The sequence below is a fragment of the Pipistrellus hanaki genome, assembly GCF_964339955.1.
Source record: "Pipistrellus hanaki genome assembly, chromosome: X".
In the NCBI taxonomy this organism is placed as follows: domain Eukaryota; kingdom Metazoa; phylum Chordata; class Mammalia; order Chiroptera; family Vespertilionidae; genus Pipistrellus; species Pipistrellus hanaki.
In genome coordinates this window covers 94939386-94962175 of record NC_140524.1, presented here as the reverse complement: position 1 = coordinate 94962175, position 22790 = coordinate 94939386, and the positions used below count along the sequence as shown (strand labels likewise).

General features: G+C 39.2%; 1 protein-coding gene across 1 annotated transcript; it reads right to left on the bottom strand.

The window, feature by feature from the left end:
* Nucleotides 1-1390: 1390 nt before the first annotated feature.
* EIF1AX (eukaryotic translation initiation factor 1A X-linked) lies at nt 1391-21456 on the bottom strand. Its single transcript, XM_084870057.1, has 7 exons — nt 21188-21456; nt 15097-15180; nt 12174-12277; nt 11310-11360; nt 8924-9005; nt 7648-7739; nt 1391-5163 (listed from the first exon to the last, which is right to left on the bottom strand). The coding sequence occupies exons 1-7, from the start codon at nt 21201-21203 to the stop codon at nt 5158-5160; spliced, it is 435 nt and encodes a 144-aa protein (XP_084726183.1). The 5' UTR covers nt 21204-21456; the 3' UTR covers nt 1391-5157.
* Between the last annotated feature and the right edge of the window lie 1334 nt (nt 21457-22790).

Sequence of the window (22790 nt, the reverse complement as noted above, 5' to 3'; positions counted from 1 at the left end):
CAGATCTGTGTATGTTCTTCCATATTACATCCAATCTTAACAAATGATAATTTCATAGTTTACTTGCAATGTGGGACCTAACCCTGAATCAATCATCTTTTCATACTATTATAATTAAACCCCCTTGATCGTTGAGAAAATGGCTAATCCATGAACTTCCAAATGTCAACACATTTCATTCTACAATATTTAAAGTCACATTCGCTAACACCATCACTTTTCTTTTCAGAAGTCTTCACTGAGGCTGTCAAGCTAATGGTAGCAGGCACTAGTTTCCAAAGTTCTAATTTATTCGCTTGTGAGAAAATGTTTTCTTCAAACCAAGTTTGAAAAACCAGTCAATTCAAGTAAAAGTGGTGTTCCGTGAGCAGCAGTGGCTAGTTTAGTTTGCAATAGAAATAGTCACACACGTTTTTCCTTGAGACAACCGTACTTCCCAGGATGAGAAGCGATGTATGTAACACTTCCCGTTTTGTCACATGAAATATTTAAAAAAATCGTTTGTTTGCTTTTGATAACCTTTATAAAAAAATTCTAATTATTCTTCGATTTCTAAGATTTAATATCATAAACTATGTACCGAACTGTATCAAGTTTGCAAAAAATCCAACCAATTCTAGACTTGACACTCCACTCCAGTGGATCAAATCAGCAAGAGGATTTCACTTAGATTCTGTCCCCACTTTCTGATCTGCCATTATATATCAAGCTGGGACTGGCACAGAAAAGACTGGCTTTTTAAAAATGAGCAAGTTAATAACTATCTATTTCACGTATATACTTTTGCATAGTGCAAAATAAGGTCCGTTGAATATAATTTTGAAAATTTAAGGTCATTCTGGACAATTGATTTGACATTAGAAAATGTCACCTTCGGCACAGGTGTGTAACCAATTCACTCACACAGAAAATACAACTCGGTATATGAATTCTCACTGAATGGATTCAACCAAATCAAATAAGCAGAAACAAATAAAAAACACATTTTCCCTAATATATTACATACAATTTTTTAAAAATAAAAATCTCATAAAAGAATCACAAATAAGTTTTAGTTAAAAATGTCACAAATCTTGAATCGATTGCAGTGTTGCAAATGATCTCATTTTATTTTCCAATTGCATTACTTTGCATCTGATTTTTTTTTTACATAATTCCACATGGAAAAAAAACCCTCCAAATCAGTCAATACTAATTAGATTTCATGAATCTATAAAAGGATGTAAAAGGACTCACTGAAGACTTAAAAAAAAACATAACCAGAGCTATCACTATTACTATAAACTTTCTCTCAAGAAATAGAGCAGTTGGTATTTTGCAAAACATCATCAAGCAATTTGGAGGCTTCCATCTGTTAGTCTTACAATAAATTAAATAAGAATGGCAGCAATTATTTTAAATGTTTTTATTGATTTGAGAGGAATAGCTCATCAATGAGAGAGAAACACTGATCAGCTGCCTCCTGCACAGTCCCTACTGAAGATTAAGTCAGCAGTCCGGGCATAGGCGCCGACCAGGAATCCAACGGTGATCTCTTGGTTCATGGGCCGATGTTCCACCACTGAAGCACCCAGGCCAGGTGGTAGCAATGATTTTAAAGTGTCAACATGAATATACAAATATATATTCTACCTACATGCTTCTTTCATTACAGGAACCCAAGACTAAAAAGACTATAAGTAAAAGAAGTGGTAAATGGAGAATATGAAAGACACACATATTCTCTCTCACACAATCCTAGATATTGGATGAAAAGCAGTGTACACAGCTCTAAGTTCGTTATATGTCTGGACACACAAATTAATCCCCAGCAATTCTGTGACTCTGCAGGTACTGTTCTTGTCACCCCCGTCTTACAGGTGAGGAGCCTGAAGCGGAGACAAGCTGAAGGTGCCTGTGGTCACCTGCAGGGAAAGGGAGAGCGGGGTTTGGGACACAGGCTGTCTGACTCCAGGGCCCACGCTCTTCCCTCTCCCTCACGCTGCCTCTAGGCACCTGGCAGCTGGGGAGGAGAGAGGACATAGTCCAATACACTCTTATAGTAAGACAATTGATTGTATACTTTTCTGAATAGGATGGAAAAAAAAAAAAAAGGATAAAAATGATGGTAGTTTCAGGTAGTGTGAAAGTTCACGGAGTCCAAACAGAATAAAGGAAACTTCCCCTTGCAAAGCAGGATAAAAATCTTAATACCTCATACTGATACAAATCTTTTTCATCTTTAGGACAGGCAGGTAACATAAAGAACCTCACTTGCATTCTGATACTTTAACAGTCAAGCCACACTGAATACTGAATGCTGTTAAATTTGTACATAATACAAATAAAGTATAAATCCGCCTAGGTTTTATTTGAAACATGCTTTTACTCGGTTGCTCTTTAGTCAATACAGACAGCAATTTAAAGATGTTACTCAACATCCTATAATTTATTATTTACATGATATGTGAGACTAAGTTTAACAACAAGTCACAAAGAGTTTTGTAAGCAACTAAATGTACAGCCATGAAGCCATGATGTGTTGAGTAAACCGATGGGCATTCCTTAATAAAATGCAAGAATTTTCATCATGCATAGTTTCCGGGCTCCTTAAGAGGGGGTTTCTCTTTAAGAGGCTGGAGGTTCAAGATTCAACAAATAAATCTTAGCAACTCTTTTTCACACAAATACTTGGTCTGGTTACTTAGCCACTGAAGTAATACAGCATATTTATACTCTAACTGGAAGTGGAATAAACACTACATGAAAAATGCAAGCCTATCAAGTTTGTTAGTAGTAACTATTACACCTCTTAACAGTAAGACTATAATCTGGATTTCAAACATTTTATTTTCTTTCAGAGCACACTTTATAGCATTGTACTTTACAAATCAGAGTATAACCAAACAACAAAAAAAACCTTTTCTTAAGGACCACTTCCATTGCTCAGTTGAAATATATCAATGGGACAATTCATTTCCACATGAAAGATAAGTTACTAATAAAATAATTCTGAGTAGTGTTGACATAAGCTACAATTTCAGCCCAATTAGAAATATATTGATGGGACAATTCATTTCCACGTGAAAGATAAATTACTAACAAAATAATTCCGAGTAGTGTTGATATAATCTACAATTTCAGACCAATTATTTCAATTATGGGTATTATGATTTCAGATTTTCAAGGACGCAACACTACATTGAGTTGTTACTTCCAAGGCAAGAAAGAAAAAAAAAAAAATCACTAGCAAATGCATGATTTGGGCCATCGTTGTAATTTTTAAAGAATCTTTAGATATATCATATTTATTTGAGGATGTAAGTAGAAAAACTTGAGATACACCATCCCTACTATGAACTGTATCACAGACACAGAGTTAAAACATTCTTGGTAAAATAACGTGGAAGGATCTATACAGGGTGGGCAAAGTAGTTTACAGTTGTAAGTACATGAAACAGTTCATTCTTGCATTATTATTATTTCCCATATAAACTGTAAACCTACTTTTGCCCACCTCCCATATAGCACAAATTTAGCAAAACACCTTTATGTACAAAAGCCTAAATATCTTAGGAGGTTTAGATTACTGAGATAGACACTCACTACTGACAATTCTTAAGAGGCTGGTTCCTTTTAAATATTAAAAAGTAGCCCATGGGCTCAGATGCAGTCTAACTAGGCAAGTATTCGAGAACGCCAAATAAGAAACACAAACCACAACTGTCCATTCAAAATTTCTATTCTTTCATTTCACAATGTTTTATAGATCCACAGATTTTGATTCAAGAGTTTGCACACTGATGAGAGACTTGGTTTTTTTTTTGCAAGTCATGTGAAGGTTTCTTCCCCTTTACATTACTTTTATCGCAGCAAAGTTCTCTGGAGACCAGCAGAATAAAAGCATCACATGCTACATGGTGGATCTCTCCTTTTAAAGTTGCACAAAGAATTCAGCGTAGCTAGTGAGGTCTAACTAGTCCAGCCTTCAATTTCATTTTACTAGTTGCCATGAAAAACTGAATGAGAAAGGATGAATCTGAAGTCCCAATAACATACAAGCAAAAAAAAAAAAAAAAAAAAAAATCTGTACACACAATAAAATATACCCTAAACACAAAGTGTATAATACACCGTGCAGCATGACATTGTTTTTATTATATTCTCCACTGTAGCTCTTCCATTCAGAGATGGGAGACTATCTTTTCATTAAGCTGTTATTCCTACCTCTTCCCCTGGCTTAGGGATCGTTTGAAAAGGGCTTAATTTGTACAAGTTGTTATGAAATTAAATTTTCATTTATACACAAGTCATGTGTGTAAGTCATTCAAAACTGTAGCTTGCACATATGACTTCTGAAATAAAATGACAATAATCTTTTAGTTCTGGAAAAATATTCAACATACATGCACATGATCAAAAAAATATTGGTTGGGATATTTCGTATGCACAGCAAGTGTAAAAAAATTTACAACCACATCAGTATTTCCAATGTTAACTGGGTGCCACCTAGTGTTCAATTTCTGCAACTACTAACTTTACAAATTCAAATTGCTATTAAAGCCCAGGTTCTAATATCTGCATGTTAGAAATGCTTTCTTGCTGATGTTTATCGTTACAAAATAAGGTCATGAAAAGAATGTATGCAATAGCAAAATTAGTATAAAAATAGCCACATGCTACTTAAATATGAAAAACGAACCAAATAATTTCTGATTTCAAATGCAGGTTTCTGCTTCCCTTAAATTTGTTCAAAACCTCAAGGATACTTGTCGGTAACTGGAATATATAGAAAGCCACTGTACAGTCAACAGGCCAGTAAAAACTAGGGCTTACTTATAATTGGGAAGTATAGGGCAAATGGTGTATTCAAAGCATCCATTTATTTACTGGAAGTGGTCGAAATAGGAAAGGTTTTTTTCTCCCCCTTTTCAAAAATAGTAGCTGTACTCTTTTACCCATAAGTTCCGTTATACCCAAAGAACAAAGTGAGCTTAATATTTCACTTAATTCAGCACTACCGGTTTTTAAAGAAACACCTTAGAAACAAATCAGTGTGCTTTAACCCAACTGCATTCAAACTAATGGAATTTTTAATCTTCTTTTATAAACCTTAGCCGAAATCCAAATGGTTGCACAGTCCTCAGAGAAGTTGGAATGCAGAATGTGGAGGTCAAGTTAGATCTGAAAGAAAAAAAGATCGTCAGATCAAATGAAAAACAGATTCTTCTATCGCAGCAGCCTACCATGTAAGGGACACCTTAGGCTGTCTGGGAAACAAATCCGATCTGAAGAGGAAATCCTGTACCCCATGCTTTTCTCAATTCTGGTCTGCTGCCGGTAAATCTTTACAACCTCCTACATGTCATACTGAATATTCTTTTTAAAAAATATATATATTTTATTGATTTTTTTACAGAGAGGAAGAAAAAGGGATAGAGAGTTAAAAACATCGATGAGAAATATCGACCAGCTGCCTCTTGCACAACCCCTACTGGGGATGTGCCCGCAACCAGGGTACATGCCCTTGACCGGAATCAAACCTGGGACCACCTTTTTGTCCGCAGGCCAAAGCTCTATCCACTGAGCAAAACCGGTTTCGGCCATACTGAATATTCTTAATAAAGTGTAGTGTCTCTTTCCTTCTGTGCTAGCGAGTTTATTTTGGGGGTGGGAACAGAGCATTATTTTTTAAAGAAAGGAACAAGTGTGATACTGACCAAATTCTCCTATTTCTAGTCAACCTGGATGTAAGATTGAATACTTATAAATTATCTACAGAAATGTCTTGGGGAAGAAGGTTCTCAGGTGATAGACAAAGCCACCCTTACAAATGCTCAACACCAAGCCTCTTAATCACCACTGTTTGGATTATCTTTCCCCTGCCAGCCTCCTGGGCCCAGTCCTGAGGAAGCACTGGCAGAAATTCAGATTTTTTTTCTTTCTTAGAAAACCTTTCTCCTGTCTAGATTCTCAATCTATCACTCTGTATCACCTCTTGCTATTCAGGCGTGTTTTCTGGTTAGGTTCTTAATTTCCGAAGAGGCCTTCCACCCTAGCTTAGCTGTCCAAATGTTTGGGTCACCCCTTACACTACAACCATAGCAGGTTCTTGTCACAGAATATAATAGATAAATCTGTCAAGGTATCTCTAACAGTTTAGTCACAAGAGTACTCTAGCTCAGGGTCTCCAAAAGGAGTGAAACAAACAAACAAAATAATGATATATTTATATTTATTCCTTATCCTTTTTCATTTTCTATTTTAGGGTGGGTATGCTTTAAAGTTAATAAAGCATTAGTACAATAGTACCATATATTAAAAAATTCATAAATGCATCTAATGGTCTGAAGATGCATCAAATATAAGATGGACTGATGAATAAAGATTCATATATACGTGATAAATCAGGTATAGGAAAATATTCATTGTAGAATCTCAGTGATGCCTAACTCAGATTTTCCCAAGACCAGTCTTTCTATTTTTGAAAAACTCTGGTAATTCTGTTGTACAATCTTGGTCAGGAACAAATGCTCTAGGCATATGAAAATTTTATCTTTAAAGCAAATCAAACATTAGTATTATTTTTAGAATTATATATTCACAGGTGGTTTCTGAACTACATTTTTATTTAAAGGGCCTTGAAAAGAAGAGCCCAAACCAGATTTGAGTAATTATTAAATAAATTTATATTGCCCCAAATTAAGTTTGACCAGAAGGGCAATGAGGCATTTACTCTTATGAGCATCACTACTTTACTTTAGTTAGGAAAAACAATGCTTTTTCCTCAAAATGAACACACTAACTCTAAACCAAGAGATTGCCAATAGTGCATATCCAGCAGATAACATCATATGGTGGCAAAAGGGCTTGATTTTATCAAAGCTTTTAATGTATGTTGTAATTTCAATGCTTATCGTTAAGCTGGTTCACACCAGATTCTCCTTTTAACATACCAGTATTTCAATTGAGAAGACATGGTTTTTTTTTGTACGATATTATATTTATTGCCCTAACTGGTTTGGCTCAGTGGATAGAGTGTCAGCCTGTGGACTGAAAGGTCCCAGGTTAGATTCCGGTCAAGGGCATGTGCCTTGATTGCGGGCACATCCCCAGTGAAAGGTGTTAAGGAGGCAGCTGATCGATGTTTCTCATTGATGTTTCTCCCTCTCTCCCTTCCTCTCTATAAAAAAAAAAAAAAATCAATAAAATATATTGGGAAAAAAATATATATATTTCTTACAACTAAAATTCTTTTAGACATTCTTTTTTTGGGCTTGTTTTTTTATTTTTTTAAACTTTGCCCACTTCTACCTTCCCTGCTCCTCTTCCCTCTGGCCATCACCACACCATTGTCTGTGTCTAGGGCTTATACATATATGTTCTTTGGCTAATCCCTTCACCCTCTTTCAGCCAGTCCACCCCTCCTCTCTTTATCACCAAAGCAAATATTGATCTTTCTCAGAAGAAATGTTGAAAATAGATGAATTCTCAATGTATAAACAGTTTGATTAGTTGTCTACTGAATACTTTAATTCATGGACAGGTCTCAAAATATACCCTTATGTAAGTGTTCAACATTCTTAGCTTAGAGGAAGTGGGGGGAAGAAGCTGGTTTCTCTGTGGATAACTCACAAACATTGAAAAAAACAAGGCTCATCTACTTACATCATCAATGTCTTCGTCGTCATCCCCAATGTCATCAAACTGGATTTCATCATCATCTCCAGGACCAAATGTATCCGTTTCATTGATTTTAGCTAAAGAAACAATAAATGAATGTACTCATATAACATAACCAAGATGTTATTAAAACGAATAATTGCCCACTAAAAGCGGTCTGATATCAAATGTTGAAATATATTGTAAAAGGAGACTCTTACAACTCAAACTTTTAATATAATTAAATGAGTTTTCTGATTAGCAACACCTCAACTTTGACTTAACTATGCTATTATACAGAATAGTATTTGATAAAACAAAACCTCCAACAAAGTAACTAAGATGGAATGTACTTGTTATAATTTTCTCTAGTTTAAAAAGGCATTTTTAATGAGGCAGGATCTAATGACACAAATTCTGAAACTATCACAACTCCCAGCTGTGCTTTAAAAAAGGTTTGAGCACAACCTAATAACTCAGCGATCATCAGACTCTCAATCAGAATCTTTGGTCAAATCATGCTATCCCTAAGCAATGAAAATGAACCAGAAAAAGCTAGCCCTTCCCAGATATATTAGCATTTCCTAGATTGGAAATGCCAAGTAATTCATCTCAGCAGGATTTTCATGGTCTACAGTATTCTGTTCAAAAATTAAGAAATGTGTGATTATTCTAATGGTTTGGAGATACATCAAAATATAAGATATAATACAAAATTATTGTAAAATGCAGGCTTACAAAATAGTATATAAAGTACATTTCCCTTTTGATTAAGACTGTGAGGGACTTATTTTTGTTTTAATTAAGTTTTCCGCATTAAGAACGCATAATTTTTTTATACTGGGGGAGGAAATAAAGAATGTTGGCTTAAAAAACCCTGTGTGATTTTGTGATACTAGGTACAATAAATTGAAGACTGCCTTTTTAATAAAAATCAACAATAGTGCCTAATTACTACCCTTGCTTCACATTTAAAGTTAGACAAACACTAACAGTCTCATTGAAAAATGACTTTTAAAACACTCAACAAAATGTTTCCTTTGGTATAATGCAGAAATCCAGGGCTTATAAAGTATATAACTCCTCACCACAAGTATATTTATTAGAAACAGAACCTCAGTTATTTTCTTAAGGTATCTAGTATTATGAAGTATAGGTAGTCCAGACTTAAATCATGTAAGCACAAAAGTATGCAAAATCCACAAAAATCTACCCAAATCCCTTCCCTTGATCTGACCAGGTAATAGCACATGACAGGTTAATATAGTAACTGAGACATTACCATGCTCCGGAAGCTCGCCATATGCCTTCAGACTTCTCGCTTCATCAGCATTGTATTTTAAAATTACGTCAGCTTTATTATCCTTGAAAAGAGAAAAATAACGGATTATGGCAAAATATTTAGGTTTTCTCCTATCCTCTGAAAAGCATCCTTGGGTTTACCAAGTATGAAGCTGGCATGCATAAATGATGATCAACAAACTTAGGGAAGATCTTCAGAGATCTCACTTTAATAAGAGCAGAACTGTGCAGACCTAATCTTGTGGATTATTTAACATTACCCTCTTCTGGGCAACTACCTAAACAAATTTGAAAACATTTATTTGCAATCAGAATCTTTGGTCAAGTCATGCTATCCCTAAGCAATGATTTGATTAGAAGTCTTTTGAAATACGAAAATTCCCTGGAACCATAATTTATAGCGTTATTAAACAAACACTCCAAAAGTTGAGATTGGTATAATGACCTAAGGAAATTAATACACTTTCCATGTACCAGTGGTTCTTAGGGTAGAAGTGATCAGAATCTCCTGTGGAGCTTTCACACTTCCTGAAGATAGGTTAGTTGATGTGAAGCTATGAATTTATCTTTGCACCTTACATAACTGTAATGTGTACAGAAGCCCAGGGGGAATCTTGTTAGCACGCATATTCTGATTTAGGAGGCTTGGGGTAGGGGTAGGGGTCCAAGCATTTCTACATTTCTAACAAGTTCCCAAAAGTAGTGATGCTACTGGTCCCTGGGCCACCCTTGAAATGGCAGGGGCCGAGAAGGATCATGGGAAATGAAAAATCAGAAAAGTTGGTCTTGGCTGCTACTTTCTAGTCAGAATGTTGTATCTTTTGGCACCTTGGCTTCCTATCTTCAAACAGGAAACTATTATCCCTACTTCTGGGGTTATTTTTGAGATCAAAAGAAGAGAACGGACATTAAAGTGGTATGAATTTAAAGCAGCTTGCTGGATAACTCTGTTACAGGGTCTGTCCTGTGCATTATGGGATGTTTCACAGCACCTCTGGTTTCTACCCACTAGATGCCAGCAGCACTGTCCCCTCCCCTCAGGTGTGACAACCAGAAATGTCTCCAGACACTGCCAAATGGCCCCGGGACATTAAAAAAAAAGAAAAAAGAAAAAAAAATCATCCAGGGTTGAGAACCACTGATTTAAAGCAAAGATTTTAATTCTTTATTCTGGAATATATACATGTATTTTTTAAAATAAAAACATTTTACCACAATGTGATTTAACACACAGTGGGTTAAGTTCCAACAGGTAGAACCAAATAGATTTCACAGACCCACAGTGTCTCCAGGTTGAGATAATGAGGGCAAACTCTAATCTTCTCACCTAAGTGCTGATCTAAATTTAGAGTACACACGTATAGCATGGTTTATACTGTAATTAACTGTGTGCTTTTCTTATTCCCATTACCAGGCTGTTCACATCTTGTGGGATGGCAGCATGAATCATTCAGCTGTAGCCGCATGAGTAACTCTTTCCAGATTTTGAATTTAAGATGTATAGTTAAAACTGGGGTGGGGCCCTGGCCGTGTGGTTCAGTGGTAGAGCATCGGCCTGCACACTGAAGGGTCTCAGGTTCAATTCCTGGTCAAGATTCCCCGGCTCATGGGGGTACATGGAGAAGTAACCAACCGATGTGTGTCTCTCACATTGATGTTTCTTTCCCCCCGCCCCCCTCCCGCCCACTCTCTCTAAAAACCAGTGGAAAAAATACCCTCGTGTGAGGATTAACAACAACAACGAAAAAGGTGGGAGGACCAACGTAAGATTACATTTTTATTTTGCCAACTAAGAACACTAACTACTATTCACTATCTCATTCCAAAAGGGAAACTTTTTTTTTGTTTTGTTAATCCTCACATGAGGATATATTTTCCATTGATTTTTAGAATCACTAAAAATCAATGCACATTGACCTGCATGCACATTGACCAGGGCTGGAAATTGTACCTGCAGCCCAGGTACATGCCCTTGACTTGGAATCAAATGTGTGACCCTTCGGTCCATAAGCCAACATTCTAACTACTTAGAAGAAACTCTGGCCTGGGCTAAAAAGGAAATAAATAAATAAATAAATAAAATAATAATAATTTAAATATCAAAAAAGGAAGAAGAACCATTTAGCTTCATGAAAAATTTACATGGCCTGCATTTCTTCTACAGTGAAAACGCAACCCCACAGACTGGCATTTGGGAAGCACAATCTCGGGTTACCTAGCACAATGCCTTATGAAATGCTTGCTGATCAAATGGTGAGGGGCTTACTGGGCCAGAACCGCTAAAATACGGTTATGACTTATGTTCCTAACGCGCATGGATCATCAAAATCTGGCAAGTGCATAAAAATGTTATTTATTTTTTTTACCTGGTAGTCTCGTAGACCAACTAATATTATGTCGGAGGTATTGATCCAAACCTATAAGAGAAATACAAATAAAGAATCAAGAGCAACATTGAATCAGCATTCCCTTAAAATGCTATTCACCCAACAGTGGTTGAAGTAACTACATTTAAAAAAAGGAAAAACAAAATACAAATTAGAGCAAGCAGCTGTGCCTGTTTCAACTTTTCGGTAATTTGGAATGTTAAAAAACCTCTTATCTAACTACCTGGTAGTTTATTCATTCTAGAAGAATGACCATTCATTTAAAAAGGAACCCCCCACTCCTAGTGAACTATCTAAGTGATTAGCTATCTAGCCTTTGCATGTAAGAATAGAAAATTAGATAAGTTGCTTCATCTGCCTCCTTCCCCAACCTTTTAGTTTGGTAACAGAAGAATTAACAAACAAAACTTAAAAATAATCATAAAACCAGAGTTGGAGGAACTTTTAACTAATAAATCTGCCCCAACACCTACTGTGATAGAACATTAGTCTTTACTTTCCAAGGCAGCCCATTCTACCTCACAATTCAGGAAAGTGAACATTACTGGACACTTAATAGCACCCCTGCCTTTTTTTTCGCTTTCCTGATTTGTTTTGTGGAGTCCCTCAATTTGGATTTGTCGATTATTTCCTCATAATTAGATTCAGGTTAAACATTTCTGGCAGGAATACAACATAGGTGATACAAGTTGAGTCTTTAAATAGAATCTGCAAATCATTGCTCTCCTGAACTCTTTTGGTAACATAAAAATGAGGCCTTTGGCCCAGAAAAACTGTAGGCATATTTCCACCCCTCCCCTTAACCATAATTTTGTATTAAAGAAAACAAATCTCCACACCTACCTTTTTCCTCAATTTCCCTCTGATGTGACACAATCTCTTTACACCATCAAAACACATTGCTTCTAAGCGTCCGTTTCCCAACATTTTGATTACCTGAGCATATTCTGGGGGAGGGAAAAGAAAAAGGCATAAGATATTGTTCAGCTTTTCATAAAAACAATTTGGAAGTCCACATAAAAGTGACTAGAGCGGAAACCGGTTTGGCTCAGTGGTAGAGCATTGGTCTGCGGACTGAAAGGTCCCGGGTTCGATTCCAGTCAGGGGCATGTACATTGGTTGCGGGCACATCCCCGGTAGGGGGTGTGCAAGAGGCAGCTGGTCGATGTTTCTCTCTCATTGATGTTTCTAGCTCTCTATCTCTCTCCCTTCCTCTCTATAAAAAAATCAAATATATTAAAAAAAAAAAAGTGACTAGAACAGGCTTGGGGCCATCCAGTCTCAGCCACCTGGTGTGCGGATGATCGAATCAATTCGTAATTTCACACACACACACACACACACACACACACACACTCACTAGAACAGAGGTGGTACTAGTTGGGAATAAATACATGCAGTAAAAGAAATGACAGGGAGTGACAACCCCCAAGGTAGTTAATGGCAGAGCCCAAGACTCATCTCTGCTATCAGAAAGGTTTCTTCATGACTGCTTTACTTTTGGAGAGCAAGGCGGCTTGTCCCAAATGTACACACTATCCCTCTTCTCAATCTCTCGAAGCCTTTGCCAATTTTGGGTCTCCTTTCCCTTAGACCTTTAGAGCAGTGGTTCTCAAGCTTTCTAATGCTGCGACCCTTTAATATAGTTTCTCATGTGGTGGTGACCCCCAATAAAATTATTTCCTTTGCTACTTCATAACTGTAATTTTGCTATTGTTATGAATCATAATGCAAATATCTGTGTTTTCCGATGGTCTTGCTAGCGGTTCAACCGCGTTGCGACCCACAGGTTGAGAAATGCTGCTGTAGAGCCTAAGACCATCAGAAAACACAGATATTTACATTACGATTCATTGGGCCCACAGACATCAGGCCTAAAATGGCAGTCAGACATCCCTGTCACAATCTGGGACTGCTAGCTCCCAACTGCTCGTCTGCCTGCCAGCCTGACCACCCCTAACCACTCCCCTGCCGGCCCTATTGCCCCCAACTACCCTCCCCTGGTGGCCTGGTCACCCTCAACTGCCCTGCCCTGCCAGCCTGCTCCCCACAACTGTCATCCCCTGCTGGCCTGGTCACCCCTAACTTCCCTCCTTGTCGGACTGATCATCCACAATTACCACATGGGGGCGGCCATCTTGTGTGAGGGCATAAGGGTCAATTTGCATATTACCTTTTTATTGTATAGGATTGGTAAATACAGTGATGTAACTGAAAAATTAATTGTGGGGTTGACAAGTGGAAGTTACCCAGATTACATACCCTGTTTCCCCGAAAATAAGACAGTGTCTTATATTAATTTTTTCTCCCAAAGTTGCGCTAGGTCTTATTTTCAGGGGATGCCTTATTTTCGGGGCAACACGGTAGTGAACCTAGCACTACAACATGATGGTCAAAGTCAGCCTTTCACCAGGCCAGAGTGGCTCAGTGGTTGAGCATCAACCTATGAACCAGGAGGTCATGGTTCGATTGCTGGTCAGGGCACATACTTGGATTGTGGGCTCGATCCCCAATACAGGGCATGCAGGAGGCAGCTGAATAATGATTCTCTATCATTGGTGTTTTTATCTTTCTCTCCCTCTTTGAAATCAATAAAAATTAAAAAAAAATAAATGGCAGCCTCTCTTCCAAGGGGGGGGGGTATATGATATGAAAAAGTAAACGTAGTGGTGGTCAAAATCAAGTCAACTTCAAATCGGGGCTAGAATGACTAAGGCTAAGGAAAAAAAGCTTTCTTAGCCAGAAAATGTGTTTCATTTTTTATACGGTGTGAACAAATCACCGAAGTTCTATAAAAAAACTATCAAAATAATTTCTTTGTTAAAAAGTGCTGCAAATTATTGGGGTAACTGGAAAATTTTGATTACGGAACATAAACTAGATACGTAACATACTAAAATTAAGTAATCCAAATGTTCTGTTGTGGTTATGTAAGAAAATATACCTGTTCTTAAGAGGCACAGGAAGAAGCAGTACCGTAAGGGAAAAGTATTATGTCTGCAACTAACTTTCACATGGTTCCAGAAACAAACACACACACAGAACAATTTAAGAAAAGTTCATTGTATTAATACTGCAACTTCTCTGAAGGTTTGAAAGTACTCAAAATAAAAATATAAGAAACTAGTATAATATATCTTGAGCTGGCACAAAGTGTTAATCGGTTAGAAAAGGTCATTCAACTTCATTTTATTATTTTTTTAATGCAATTACTAGAGGCTTGGTGCATAAAATTTCGTGCACTGGGGGGATCCCTCAGCCTGGCCTGTGCCCTTTCACAGCCCACAGTCTTGGGGCCCCTCGCTCCTTACTGCCCGCCTGCAATGGAGGCAGAAGAGGATCCCGCCACCGCCCTCTAGCCAGCGGTGAGCCTGGCTTCTTGCTGAGTGCTGCCCGCCCTGTGGGAGCACACTGACCACCAGGGGGCAGCTCCTGCATTGAGTATCTATCCCCTTTTGGTCAGTGTGCATCTTAGCAACCGGTTGTTCTGCTATTTGGTCGATTAGCATATTAGCCTTTTATTATACAGGATATGCTAATGGCACTGGAGAAGAGAAGGAAAGGCTTCAGATGCATCCCTCAAGTATCCATGGTCCACTGCACATACTATGTAGTACCACTTACTATTAAAAAAAGCCCACTAAATTATAGAATTGTCAACCATCACTTTTGAGGCTTAATTCTGTTTTATGTTTAGAAACTGAAATCCCATATTTGAAAAACAAAATGATTACTAAAAGGATGTTAACTTATAAAAAACACTTACCTTGCCCATCTTCCTTGAACACCAATTCTCTTTTTTCAGATTCATTTTCATTCTTACCCCTACGTCTGTTTTTACCTCCTTTACCTAATGGTTTTAAGGAAAGAAAAATACATTATCTGCAAAACAGTAGGGAAAAACTAAACAAAATGAAATTGAGGCATACAGAACAGTTAAAAAAATCACTCACTTAAAAAATTCAAATTTAGTCACACAATCATTAAATTTTACAATCTCCAATTATATTAAACACATACATATTCTCACCCCCCCCCCCCCCTTCTTGGAAATTCCCTTTTGGAGTACTTTTTGCCTTGTCTCTCTTTTACCTGACCCTTCCCCCCTCCCCAATGAAAGGTATGAGTACAAAAAGAAAAGATAATGCAAGAAAACAAAACAAAAAAGGTAAAGTTAGTTATAGCTACTGGAATGGGATACGCTGATTTTGAAGTTAAAAAGCAAGGTGCTAACTGCCTGTCCTTGAAAGCAACTAAGGTGAACAAATAAACTGGTACAATGGAATATTATCTATAACAATGAAAGCACTAATGCTAATTAAACCCAACAAGCAGGGGCTGGGAGGGAAGCCTGTGTCCAGGGTACCAGAGGGAAGTCAGTGTGTGTGTGTGTGTGTGTGTGTGTGTGTGTTGGGGGGGGGGGTGTTGAAGAGGGGACGACATGTGGGACTACTCTTACATGAATTTCGTGCATTGAGCCTCTAGTTCAGCATTAAAAATAACTACCGAGTTCTCCAAAGACACAGAGAAATCTTTACTGTAATGGTGGACACATGTCACTGTACATGAGTCAAAACCCATACAATGTACTGCATGATGAACCTATAAGCTATGGACCTGAGTTAATAATGCATCCAGACTGGCTCACAGATGTTTATAGAGGAAACCTGGTGTGGAGAAAGAAAGTATATGGGAACTTTGTACTTCCTGCTTATTCTTCTGGAAATATAAAACTGCTCTAAAAAATGAAGTCCATTAAAACAACAACAGGGGCGTAATCAACAGAATCCAAACTGTGGGGGGATTTGCATCCTAAGACAATCTGTTTTCTTCAATAGATACATTATGAAAAAGAAAACATGCATGGATGGGGAACCTACCCATGAAGAGACTTAAAAGACATATATCAACCAATGGCAATGGGTAGCCCATCTCTGGGTCTTGATTTGGTGTGGATGGTGCAAGGTTTTAGCCAGGAATTGGTGGTGCCTGGGGCTAGGACATGAGTACATGAAGGTTCATTATACTAGTCAACTTTGGCATATATTCAAAATTCGTCCTAGTATAAGTTTAAAAACAAATATAGTTCGGTGAAGAGGAGGATAAAATCGCCATCGAGATATAAAATCATATTCACATCTGCCTTTATATACACATAAAATATCTTTGGGAGGGCATATACAAAAAAGTTAACAATACCGGTGAGAAAGAGAACTAGATGGCAATGGCACACATTTAGGAAGAGATTTCACTTTTTATATTTTGAAATTTGAATATATTTACTATTCAAAAAACGAATTAAAAAAAATACTTCAACAAAAAGCAGAGGTGTGACACGATCCTCGGCTGGGAAAACTGGTCAGAAGGTCACCGCCCTTATTAGAGGTACAATGAGGCAGGCTGTGCTTAGTCATGAAGAGGAAAGGAACATGGAAATAACCAAGATGTTCTTTGGTAGATAAATGGATCAACTGTGACACAACCATAGGGTGGAATATTATTCTGAGGAACGATAGAGGAATTATTTCTGAGATGGAAACATGAGCATTATGGCCAGATGTAGAGGGAGGCGGGAATAAAAGATACACGAGCTTTCAGCCCCTGTAAAATGTGGGAGTGAGAACTGAAGACCCAAATACCTTCATTTAGGACACCACACTATCTACTGGTGCCCTTAAAAATCTGTCACTCTCCATGGCCCCTTGTTTTTCATACTTTAAGTAATGACACTGCTGATCATTTCTCTCTCTCTCTCTTTTTTAAAAATATATTTTATTGATTTTTTACAGAGAGGAAGGGAGAGAGATAGAGAGCTAGAAACGTCGATGAGAGAGAGACATCGATCAGCTGCCTCTTGCACACCTCCCACCGGGGATGTGCCCACAACCAAGGTACATGTCCTTGACCGGAATCGAACCTGGGATCTTTCAGTCCACAGACCGGCGCTGATCATTTCTCAATTCTCATTTTCCCAACTTTTGAAGGATCATTTGTACTATTCTTGACCTTTTATCAGTGCCCCCCTCTCTATTATGCCTATCCCTTTGGAGCTTCATTCAGTTCAAATTCCTTCTGCTCACCCACTTTCTAGGGAAATTTATCTTTCTCTCACCTCCCACTTCAATGTTAATAATTTTACATCCCAGCCCCCTATTTCAACTGAGCGTTTATCTCCTATTTCTATTGGCCTTAGTCCATTTCTATAGTAAATGGGTTACTGCCCCCTCAAGCTCAATTTTATTCAAAACCCCATTTACTTTCTTTTACAAAGCTGGTCCTTACTCAACATCCTTGTTTCAGTTAGTGATAACATAACTACCTTACAGAATATAAGTCTCTCAACCTATAAACACGACACCAACCTCTCTCTCAATACTTCCATCCCCTTATGCTTCAAGTAGACGACTCCCTGTTCTAGTATATCGCCCATAACAAGCCTATGCCTATAAGTATTATTTTGTCTTTATTTCGCAAGATAATGAATGGACCTCGAAAGGTTAAGTGACTTATCCGAGGCTACATCACGCGCCCTGAGAGTTCAGATGTCAGTCACCAGACACTAGGCAACCACCTACTTGTCACAATCACCGTATGAGGTAATAAATAAGTCCTTTATCTCCAGTTTACCAGTGAGTTTGCCTAAGCTCAAAGAAGTGACTCACTTAACATTAGCCCCCGACATCCGGGTATCTCTACACAGCATTTTGTCCCATTTCAGACCCTAAACAACATTGGCAGTCACTTCCAAGAATGGCTATAAGTGGTGGTGAGATTAAGGGACATATGCGAAGTGTGTGGAAGCAGCAAAAGGTTCATAACCCAAACGGAATAAGGAGTGTGCACTTGGCCACTCCACAGACGGACACACTTAATTTCCTGCATCATCACATGTGCTTACCCTGTCCTGGGTACAATCACACAGCGCTCTGGGCAATGGTTAGGTGGGCCTCTACGTTTCCTGACCCACCGAGAGTCCTGAGAATTCAGTATCTGGGGCCTTCTTAGGGCACACCAAAACTAATTCCCTCGGGAGAGAAAAGTGCCTTTTGCTTCAAGCCACTAATCACACCAGATCTTCGAACTAAAGGGAATGCTCCATTAGGACAAGAATCATACTTATTTGTTTGCGGAGTTATATACTCGAGCTGGCAAGTCTTTGGATAAATCAGTCAAGAGTAGTCCACATAAGCCGAAACCGGTTTTGCTCAGTGGATAGAGCGTTGGCCTGCGGACTCAAGGGTCCCAGGTTCAATTCTGGTCAAGGGCATGTACCTTGGTTGTGGGAACATCCCCAGTAGAGCAGTGTTTCCCAACCTTCTCTCATGATGAGAATCACCTGGTGGAGTTGTTAAAACACAGATTCCTGAATCCCAACTAAGAAGTGCTAAACTAGAATTTTTGGGAACATATAGGTAAAATTGTATACTTAACTAGTGCTCTAACACAGATGTTATATACAGAGCACTAAGTTAGGTATGCAATTTTACCTATATGTTCTCAAAAATTCTAGTTTAGCACTTCTTAGTTGGGATTCAGGAATCTGTGTTTTAACAACTCCACCAGGTGATTCTCATCATGAGAGAAGGTTGGGAAACACTGCAGTAGAGGGTGTGCAAGAGGCAGCTGATTGTTGATTCTCTCATCGATGTTTCTAGCTCTCTATCCCTCTCCCTTTCTCTCTGTAAAAAATCAACACACACACACACACACACACACACACATATATATATATATATATATATATATATATATATATGTATTCCACATATTCCTAAAGGAGTGGTAATTTTAAAATGAAAGGTAGTAAGGCCCTCAAGAGTGTGGGAGCCCTTTCCCTTAAGACACAGAGGGCTTTAACTGAATGTGTTATAATCCTCCAGTTAGGTGTGATGGATTCCCAGGTGTCCATTGCATTATCTATAATTTTTGTATGCCCGAAATGTTACTTATAAAAGTGATTCATCACTTGTCAATTTACCAGAATTAGCCATACCCTGACCAACCCCCTCTCTCTTATTCCCATGTAATGGACTGAACTTTAAAGTGAACTGGATGTGATTGAATGCAGAAGTCGTATCCTTGGAACTAAAGGGTAACCTATTATCCACCTAAGGGTGGACTCAACAGAAGGGAGGTGACTCAATCCAACAAGTATTTATTGAGCATCTACTATGTGTCAAGTGGTAGCTATCCAATGTTATCAAGACAGATGCTATTACTGCCCTTCACAGCTTACAGTCTAGTGAAGGAACTGGAAATCTCATGCTAGAAATAAGTGAGAATAAGATACCCATTAAAGCGATCCAGTTACCATCTCATAGGGAATAAAGGATTATATAGGTTGCAAGAAAACTGTGACTTTTAAAAAGCCCTATTTTCTCACCCAATCTTTCCAAGAATTACTAGCAGTAAAATCCTTGCTTCAAAAAGGACCTACAGCCGAAACCGGTTTGGCTCAATGGATAGTGTCGGCTTGGGGACTGAAGGGTCCCGGGTTCGATTCCGGTCCAGGCACATCCCCAGTGGGAGTTGTGCAAGAGGCAGCTGATCAATGACTCTCTCTCATCGATGTTTCTAACTCTCTCTCTCTCTCTCCCTTCCTCTCTGTACAAAATCAATAAAAAATATATTTTAAAAAAAGGACCTACAAGGTAGATTTTAAGGGCAATCAGGTAGCTTGCCCTGCAGAAACTGCAACCAAGTATTCCCAGGGATGAAAGGAGAGGGGACAGCTACAGAGGAAAGGAGGTGGAAAAGCTGTAGCCAGTAGAAAAAAACAGAATTAGGCCAGGTCAGGGCAGGGGGTCTCCGGATGAATAACCGAAGGAAACTTCTTTTGGGTTTTGAACTAAGCTCCTCTTGTCAGAAATACAGTGTTCCCAGTTTCTACTTGAACAGCTTCCTTTGAGAAATTAGAAGGATGCTCAAAAAGGAGAAACACTCGTAAGTCTAAAAAAGAGAGATTTTCTTTAGGACTGTTCTGCTTTTACCTAGACTGGGCTTTTCCTTTTGGAAATTCCAAACAAACTCATCCTCAAGTCTGGTAACTTGTGAATGTTTAATTTCAGAATGGAGGGAACTTAAAGGTCTTTACTTCCAGCACTATACACTATATATATACATGTGTGTATGTATATATACACATATATACATATATGTATGTATGTATATATACACACTACACACACACACACACACACACACACATATATATATATATATATATATATATATATAAATCTGAAACAAAACTAGAAAACTTGGCTAAATATGGAACGAGTATTGGGGGGGGGGGGGGTGTTAAACTCCGTAAAGGGATGGGGACGGGTATTATCTCTAGAGATGAACCTCAAAATTGCATCCACTGTTTACAAGAGAGGAGTAGTCTCAACTATATCCAACTTCTGTCCATAAAGAAGCCCATGTAGAGGTACCTGATGGTCACTAAAGCAAGCATCACCTTCTAAAAGTTAAGAACTGCGTCCAGGCGTTAACTCCCCTTGCCGGCGGCCCAAAGCGCCCATTGGCGAACCCCACGCCGCCCCAGGGGAGGTCACCCCGTGGACCCCCACCACGCCGAGGTCACTGTGGCGCCAATCAGGAGCCAAAGCCCACATTCTCCCGCAGGAGGCCCTACAAAAATGGCGTCGGCTCCACCCCAATGTGACCAAAGTGGAAGGAGGCAGGAGTAACTTCCCAGCTCCTCTCCCCAGCCCGGGCCGGCGTCCCGATGGCCCAGGCATCCGCAGGCCGGGCGGAGAGGAAGGTCACTGCGGCCCGGGCTAGCCCGGAAGCCGCAAGGAGAGCCGGGAGAGCCGGCAGAGGGGAGTCGTGGTCCTGGGGTCCGGCTGCGTTACCTTTATTCTTGGGCATGGCGGGAGCAGAGGCCGCGCGGCGACTCGGACTCTTACTCGGGCGGCGGCGGCGGCGGCGATTTCTCCGAGGGGCGCGGGGGGTGACGCGTGGAGCCCCGCGGTACCAAGCGGGCGCGAGAGGCCGGTAGCGTGCGTGGACGAGTCCCGAGACCGAGCTCTTCTGAGATCAGCTTTACACACGCACGGCCGGCAGCAAATGGCGTCGCATCAGCTTGCGTTGCTTTTCTCCGCCTCCAACGCCGCCTGGGCCCGCCCCCTGTCTCTATTGCGCAGGCGTGGCCGTCTGACCCCGCCCCTACCGTTAAAGCAGCGCGTTCGGGGAGTGTGCGCGGAATACGTAGGGGGCGGGGCCATGCGCATGGAGGAGGCGGAGTCAGGGAGATGGGAGAGGCCAGGCTTCTAGTCAAGGGCTGGTTCAGGTAGCGCCACCTGCTGGCTGACAACAGACTTGTGCTGCTTTGAGACAAACCAGCCTCTCAGGTTTGAGCAGCTGACTCATCAACTGTAATCTCACATGTTTTTTTTTATTTAAATTTTAATTTTTTTAAAGATGTTTACAGTGATTTTTATTTATTTTTTATTTCTTTATTGATTAAGGGATCTTTCAGCCGACTAACAGGTTGGGAGGCTGAAAGAATGGGCAATGCTTTCCTGCCATCCCCATTACCAAAGCATAATATCTGCATGGCGTTTTCACCTTATAAATGTCTTCCCTACCTCACTGTAAACCACATCTGTTGCTTTACCATTACCAGAACTTAGCAGAATGTCTGGCACATAGTACAGTAGGTGCTCAGGAAGGAAAAAAGGGAGGGAGGGAAGACCTAAATTCAGTGTTATGGGCTGAATTGTGCACTCCCCAAATTCATGTTGAATCCCTAACCCCTAACACCTCAGATTCTGACATTGTTTGGAGTTAGGGTGCTAGACCCTTGATCTTGAACGAGGCTCCAGAAGTGTGACAAAATAAATTTCTGCCAGTCTGTGGCATTTTGTTATGGCAGCCCTAGCAAATTAATATGCTATCATAATATAAAACTACTACAAATGTCTACTGAGAAGGAAAGGGATAACTGCAGGCCTATAACCCATTCCCTCTCTACCAGCAGTCCAATGATCTCAAATTTCCTTTTAAATGCGGTAATTACATTTAATAGAAGGAAAACTAAAAGTCCTTATCTCTAAAATGCTTTTAGCAAGATACACTTGGTCTATAGAGAGAGCTTCTTGTAAAAGTTGTAATTTATGGAGTTATGAGGCACGGTTGGATGGAAAATGAGGACTCATCATTTAAATTGTGTAATTTATGAGGCATAAAAAGGAGGTGTTGCAAAACCAAATGACTCCCATTGTTTAAACGTCTCCACATGCATCACACAGAAGAAAACTTGTTCTTTAATTCTAAATCAATATAAAATGTGCCATTATGGAGAAAAAGGTTGTTTTGGAATTAAATCTGATAATCTTGGACTTCTCTAAGAAAAGAATCTCATCTGTGCCTGGATATTACCCTGTTTCCTTTGAATGATTAATCAAGTTTGGTATTGGGTAAGATCTATGACTGATGCAAGTCTGATTTGACATT